The 7,887-nt window shown below is 40.0% G+C and overlaps 1 protein-coding gene across 1 annotated transcript; it reads right to left on the reverse strand.

Moving 5' to 3' along the window:
* Positions 1-1,608: 1,608 nt before the first annotated feature.
* On the reverse strand, positions 1,609-7,426 carry LOC105231759 (uncharacterized). Its single transcript, XM_011213210.4, has 2 exons — positions 3,059-7,426; positions 1,609-2,990 (listed from the first exon to the last, which is right to left on the reverse strand). The coding sequence occupies exons 1-2, from the start codon at positions 4,670-4,672 to the stop codon at positions 2,655-2,657; spliced, it is 1,950 nt and encodes a 649-aa protein (XP_011211512.2). The 5' UTR covers positions 4,673-7,426; the 3' UTR covers positions 1,609-2,654.
* Between the last annotated feature and the right edge of the window lie 461 nt (positions 7,427-7,887).

Consider the following 7,887-nt stretch of genomic DNA (forward strand, 5'->3'; position numbering starts at 1 on the left):
TTCCCCGAAGCGATCATTTGAGTTTGCTGTATAGCCAGAAGTCACATGGAGGTAAATAGGGTGGATGCGGCACCATATTGGTTGAAAATTTGGCGAAAAACTCACGAAAAATCAATGCAGTATATCGTGCTGCAAAAACCAAGAGTTGTCGGCAATAATTCCGGCCTATTTTTACGAATACTCGTAGCTTCGCGCAAACGACACATAACACTCAAATAGTATGCCTTGTTGACAGTTTGGTCAGTCGAAAAGAATTCGGAGTGCACCACACTTCGATAATCGAATAGAACTGTCAGCATCACCTTGATTTGACCTGCTTTGACAAGGTTTACATTTTTAACAGTTTTAGTTTTACTTTTACTATAATTGGCAACTCTGCTTTAAAATATATAAATACAGAGTTCTCAAACACTTTGACAAAGTCTTTCTGAAACCTTTCACGTTTAAAACAAAATTTTCAGTTATAATACTTTCTACAATACTTTTCAATTGAAATTTTTCAGAGAGATCTGCTATTTTTACATTATTATTTTTTTGTCTACATGGTCCAAAAAAGATGATTTCAACATAAAGTAGACCATTTCAGTTCTTCTGGAATAAAATTAGATAAATTTGCCGATAAACGGTCACAATCCCATTTAAATTAGATCATTCTAGATCGGACGTTTTCGAGCGAAATTAAGTTCGACGAAGAGGCCCCTTTCTGGCGTATGTAAACAAGCAAAATTTACTCATTTGGGACTAAGAGGAACATGAAGGGATTCAAGAGCTGGCATATGTATTATTTAGAAAAAATAACGGTTTGGTGTGGTTTGTGTGTCGGTGAAATCATCGGTCTATATATATATATATGTTCATATATATCTTCAAAAATTTTTTCCGGTGAGAACGTAACAGTCAATGGCGACCATTATCGCGCCATGATAACCGACTATTTGATGGTTAAAATAGAAACTCCTGATCTTGACACATTTGGTTTCAACAAGACGGCGCCACTTCCCACATAACGCACCAATCAATGGATTTATTGAGAGAACAGATCCTTGAACAGATAATTTCACGATTATTTGATATCACACCATTAAACTTTTTCCTGCGGGAATATGCAAGGTGTAAAGTCTATGCGAACAAAATTGGACTCAACGAATGGACCATCTGTAACGTAGCCGCGTTGACAGAGATAATATTAAAAAAAAAATAAATGGCAAATAATGTTCTTTCGAATGATAATCAATATTTCCCATTAAATTTGAAGTTTCTATGTCTTTTTTTTTTTAATAGTAGGAAACCTAGAAATGGATCACGCTTTATATCATTGGCCCAGCCATAATTTTACAGTCAATCTGTAACGCTATAGAGCGATGATAATTGACTTTTTGTAGAGATTGCGAAGCCTCTTAAAAGAGAATTGACGCCTTGGAAGAGAATACCATGTTAGGCACTTTATTGCTGAGGTACGGCCCCAATCACTGCAAAAAATGGGCCAAAATTCGGTATCTCGGCTCTCTCAAGCCAGCCGCGGCGGTCATTTTCCCGAAATCATTTTTAAAACATATTGCGAAACCTTTATCTTTAAATTAAAGCTAAATTCTTAGCTATAACATTAAATTATATGCGTTTTATTGCTTTTTGAGAACTTCTTCTTCTTCATTGGCGTAGACACAGCTTACGCAGTTATAGGCGAGTTTACAACAGCGCACCAGTCATTCTTCCTTTTCGCTGTTTGCCGTCAATTGGAAATTCTAATTCCAGGTCTTTCTCCAGCCAGGACTTTCCAACGGAGTGGTGGTCTTCCTCTTCCTCTGCTTCTATCGGCAGGTACTGCGTCGAATAATCTCAGAGCTAGAGTGTTTACATCCATTCGGATGACCGTATATTTCGTACAGGTCATCGACTGCGGTATTCGCCGTTGCCATGCAAAAAACCTTTCTCTCGAAAACTTGTAACGCCGACTCATCAGATGTTGTTATTGTCTTAAGAACACCATTTCCTAATAAACACTTTTCTAATAAACACTTTATTGATAAGCTATGTATTTGTATAACACTTTTTGTTGATTTCAAAAATCTTTATTAGTATATTGTTTTTTTTTTTACAAAATTTACATTAATTAAATATTACTGAGATACTACAAAAACCTGTTGCTTGCTACATACATATATACACTTAAATTATTTATATACTATCGGAAACTAATTATAAATACAAATTTAGTACATTTTTTTAATTTGTGACTTAGTTTTTGCAATGACTACTAATTAAATTATGCGTAACTATATATTAAATCTTTTAACCCTATACAACCATATAACAGTACAACCATTTATGTATGTCTGTCTGCCTGCATAACTTACGAACTAAAACTGGATTGTGTGTGCCTCTTTCCTCTGTTTATTTCAAAAGATATGTAGTTATTTACAGTCTTTTTTCGAACAGTGTAAATGGGTGAACAACTTGTTCTACTTATTTTTGGTATTTTAGCCGTGAATATAATTTTTGCATTACATTTGTGAACTAAACTAAATAAACAACAAATAACTAAATAAAAACTAAGCAATAATGATAAAAATATAAGTTCAATTAAATAAATAATACGAGCTAAATAAGTACTTAAGTGAGATTTCTTAAATATTTCGCCATTTTCATATAAAAACTTAAGCCACATTAACGCGATTATCTGGTGGCGGTCTGTAGCACCAAAGTGAGCCGATCACGCCTAGACCAATGAAGAAAATCGTGAATGTGGAGAGACCCAGTATAATGCCGGTGGTGACATCGTGCAGCGGCAGTCCCGGGTAGGGATCCAGCACGAGAATAACCACAAGACAACAACATTTAAGTAAACTGAAAACCGTTAACAGGATATAACCGGAAATGTAGCTGCGATTCGGCAGCCACTCGCAATGACGTGCACGAAAACCGAGAAAGCCAAGACCGACACCACTGAAGGCGGACACTAAGCTGTATTGTAGATAAAAGGACTTGCCAAACTAAAGTGTGGGAGAAAATGAATTTTTATGTTAATATGAAGTTCATACGCATTTCAAGTGGGACTTACATGCGCAATCATGTAGATGATGAGCGCCGAATTCATGCTGTTGCTGATCACCATCATGAGCGAGACAATGGCCAGTGTGATTGTTGCATTCGCCACCTTTTGCGGATAGGGCGTAGTGGTGTTGGTGGACTTGCCGTGTATGCTGCTGCAGTCCTCCTCCTCCACTTCCGGATAGACTTTCGATTGATGTGCGGTGATGCGTGGTGTTATGACCGCCATGGTGCGATCACCTTGCGTCTTCACCGATTCATAGTGTAAACTCTGTGCGGTGCGTTCAACGCGTCGCTCACCAGGCGTATAGTACAATTGTTGTTGGCTGCGATAATGGTATTTGGTACGCTGTTGCTCTGGTTGTTGGTGCTCCGGCACACGTTCCATGGGCGACAAATTGCGTGGTGTTACGCTGCGCGGCAACGGTGTTTTACGTGGCGTCGAAAGTAATTCGTGCAACATTTTTGTAGCCACGGGATTTTTCATGGGCGTACCAGGGTAGGAGGTATTGCCACTGGGTGCGTGTGTCGTTGTCGGCAGTTTCTGTGGTGTTGATGTGCGCATCGTTGTATTTCGCGGTGTTTTCATGGTATTGCTAACAAAGAAGTTCTCGCTGCGATTCAAATCGGGATTGCTCAAGCACGTCTCTTCCTCCTCATCTTCTGCGGCTAGCATGTTTTCCTCCTCCTCTTCGGTTGGTATGACCGCATAGCGATGCGCACGTCCATTATGCATTTGTATGATCTCCTGATTGTCATCGACCAGCTCTTCATTCTCCGCCGTGGGTACCATTTGATAGCGTTGATTGCTGTTCTTATCCACAATCAAAAAGGTTTTACTGCCGAAATCGCTGGAGAAAGCATGCTTAATCTTCGGCGTCAACGCTTGTGGCTGCTTTGCGATCGGATGTGCTGCTCTGCCACGTTCAAAGACCGGCGGTAGACTCGTGAAAGTAGCCTCGGCGGTTTGACCATGGAATGAGTTGGGTTCCTCGTGAAATGAGGCGGGTTCATCGTCACTGTGTAAGCGTCCTTCAGAGCCATAACAATCGAGGTGATCCTGAGATTTTGCGTAGCGACGTAGCGTGGTCAGCGGCGCGGTTGGACCGGGCACAATGGCGTAACGGTTGTTATTACTCTTATTAACAGCCGCAGGCAAATCTTCTAATGGCACGAGCGCGTAACGGCCGGAATTCGAACGCGTTTCGAAATTCGTTGGCTCGGTAACGGCATTCAAGTTGTTTGTACGCGCAGGCGTTGCAGAAGCTTGCCTTTTTGTGAAATGTTGTTGTGGAATATGTTGCTTCGGGCGTTGCTGTAGCTGCTGCTGTTGTTGTAGTTGATATTGGTGCGGTTTCGGTGGACGACTTGAGTGTACTTCAGGTATATTCGTTGTCTTCTGGCGTTTTTGCGTGTTAACCGAACGCGTCGACATGCTTCGCTGAAGGCGTAGGGGACCAACGCGTGCATTTGTCTGCGCCGTATGACCGCCATAAGAAATATTCAAGCTCCGATTGTAGATCGCTTCGACGGGCTGTTGCACCGAATCCAATTCGATGCCGTGTGTAGGGTAAAATTCACTGCCTTGACAAAATGCCGGATTTGTGTAGTTGTGTTGCGACATTTTCGGTTCGGTTATAAGTTCAACGCGTTTAATTTTGTATCTTCTTCAGCAGTTTGAACACAAATTAAAGAAACTTTCTTTTTTTAAACGTTTTTTGCACACTTGAAATAAAGAACTGCTCGCTAGGGATTTAAATATAATTCATATTTATCGTAGAATCATACTAATTCTCACTTTCTTAACACCATCAAGACTTTTCTCTATTTTGAAACTTTTAATAATATTTTTCCGAAATTTTCTTGCTTCCACGCGCGTCGACTTCTTTTGCACAACTGCTGAAGTCTGAAGAATGTCGGCAAAGTCGGAAGACCAACTGCCAAATGTAGAAGCTACGAATTGCAACCCCGCTTGGGTTCTGTTGGACTAGTGGCATTGGTGTGTGTGCGCATGTGTATATGCAACCACTCATGTGTGGCTGAATTGACGACGGCGGCGCACAGCTCCCCCTCTGTAGATCGTGCCACAATACTCAGTGCCGTTGGTGTGGTGGTGTGTGTCCTCAGTGTAATAATAATTGCGCTAAATAACACTGCGAGACCGAGTCGAACCGCGCCGATTATCAAAAGTACATACAAACATTTGTGTACTCGCGCACACCAACAAACTCTTTTGGACAATGCCGTGGCATTTGCTTTGGCGCGCGCATATTCGTCTCAATAGGAAACATCTGCTCCTGCAACGGCTGCTTGCTGCCTGCCAGCAGTTAGTTGACGTGCGCCGCCAGTGGCACCAGCTAGGATCGACTCTTGCTGTCTACCAACACAACTCTGCACACACACTCATACATGCATATGTATGTTTGTATATGTTTACTACAGTGAAATAATTTTCTTAATAAGTTTGTATGTATGCACGTAGTAAATATGTATGTTTTTGCTATTGTGTGTCAATGACTCGTGCGACACACATAATTCCAGAGGGTAGTTTTTATGTACATGCATTTTCTTCTAGCAGTCCCCTCCAGCACTCTTCCACCCCCGGCGCTTGCGTCGCCATGTGTACGCTTTATTTGCGCAAGCGCAGCCGGCGTTTATAAAAAGCATTTTCATTGTCACCGTTAACGTTAATGAAGAATACGCGTATGCTTTCGAAAAACGAGTTGTGCAGTAATTGTTTATAAGGTTAGTTGAAGCCTCCTTCGAGCCGGTTGAAATTTTGAGTTTTTATTTGGAAAGTGCTATTTTTAAGTTCTCTAAAGCGTGGGTCCCATAAATACATACATATGTATCTACATATAAATTTAGGAAAGCCCTGTTCCCGGTCGGTGATAACCGTTACTATATTATCAGATAATTGCAAGAACCAAAATGTTTTGACCTCTCTTTGTAACACTACTAGATATTTTAAGAACGTTGTTCATGTCAAAAATATAACGGGTGTTCCAAGTAGAGGTTATTTTTCAATAGCATTTGTTGACAGATCAGGAGTGAGTCGTGTGAAGCTGTCATGCTATTTTTGTTCAATATGATCTTTTTCCTGTGGGGATATATAAAGTCTTAATCATGCGGATAGTCCCTCTTCGATTCAGACCTTGGAGCAAAACATCACTCGTGTCAAGCGCCAGTTACCAGTCGAACGAGTAATCGGAAATTGGACTCAATGGATGGACCATCTGAGATATACCCGCGGTCAACATTTGAAAGAGATAATTTTAAAAAAATAAATGCCAAAGAATGCTCCTTCGAATGATAATAAATATTTCCCATTAAATAAGAAGGTTCGAAAGAGGTTACTATTGTCATTGATATTCATACTTATATTCAATAGTTTGAGATACACAACCCAAATTAACATTGCCCGCTTAAAGAAATTTCTGATATTGTCGATTTGTAAGGGGATTATGATCTATTATATAGACGTTTTTTAGGCAACACAACGCACCGGCGTCATCAGCTGTCCAAGTGTGATCTCTGTCAGGATCGACCTCTTAACCTAATCTAACCTGTATTGAGCGCGACGCTCTAAACATTAGTCTTGAGAAAGAAGTCAGTCAAGTATTTTAACCAATTGAAATAAACTTTTCATACTTGGACACATTAAAGTAACTCAAAAGTTATTATCAATTTGTAATGACTTAACATGGTACAGGTATATGTATATATACGTACTACAAGGTTTGACAATTAAGTAATGAGACTGATTTTATTGCCGCGCTTGTGGTAAACCTGTGACCTTGAAATTCCCTTCTTCTTTATCCGACATCTCTCCATTGATATATGTACCATCGCTCTAGCTTGTTTAGTTCGCCTGCTGCGTCAAGTTGAGAATTCGTTCCACCGGGGAAAACTGTGAATCAAGTCTACTATTGCCAAGTACTTGAAAGATTGCAAAAACGAGTCAACAGGGTGCGCCCAGACATCGCTCGTAACTGGATCCTTTATGACGACAACGCGTCGTGCCAACAGCCGCCTTATTCGCCCGACATGTCACCCCGTGACTTTTTTGTGTCCTAAAACAAAATCGCTGGTCAAAGGAACCCATTTTGAGTCGATTACGGACATCCAAGCGGCCGTGACGAGGGTACTCGCGGACATCCCAAACGAAGCGTTCCAGAAATGTTACGAAGCATGGAAAATGCACTGGAATCGCTGTATAGCTGCCCAAGGGGACTACTTTGAAGAGGATGGCAGAGTTGTAGAATAATTTTCAAATATACGGTTTTTATAGAATCAGTCTCATTACTTAATTGTCATACCTCGTATACATATGTATATATGTATGTATAATTACGAGTATATACTCATCAAAATTAATAAGCCAAACCATATAAAAACAGGAAAAATCATTAACCTCGGCTGTTCGAAAACTATAATACCCTTCACAAATGGAAAAAAGTTTTTCTAACAAGAACTTGGTTTTATTAGGTTAGTTTGTATGACAGCTATATATATAATTAGTGGTTCGATATCGACAGTTCTGGCAAATGATACACCGAGTGGCTAAATCGACTCAGCTCGACACGCTGAACATTTATGTAAGTACATCTGTATGTACATATGTATGTATATAACTTATAGGGCCTCCGAAGTTTACTTTTGAGTTTTACAAAACCTGTGGCAAATTTAATATACCTTATTCAGGGTATAATAATAGTACACACATATACATACATGCATATAGTACATACATACATAAGTACTATCTTGAAACAATACACTTCGCAGCTAATATTTGCTACAAATTCCGCTCCTTACAAAAAAAAAAAAATTCGACCG

Source organism: Bactrocera dorsalis, unplaced genomic scaffold, assembly GCF_023373825.1.
Source record: "Bactrocera dorsalis isolate Fly_Bdor unplaced genomic scaffold, ASM2337382v1 BdCtg260, whole genome shotgun sequence".
NCBI classification, from domain to species: domain Eukaryota; kingdom Metazoa; phylum Arthropoda; class Insecta; order Diptera; family Tephritidae; genus Bactrocera; species Bactrocera dorsalis.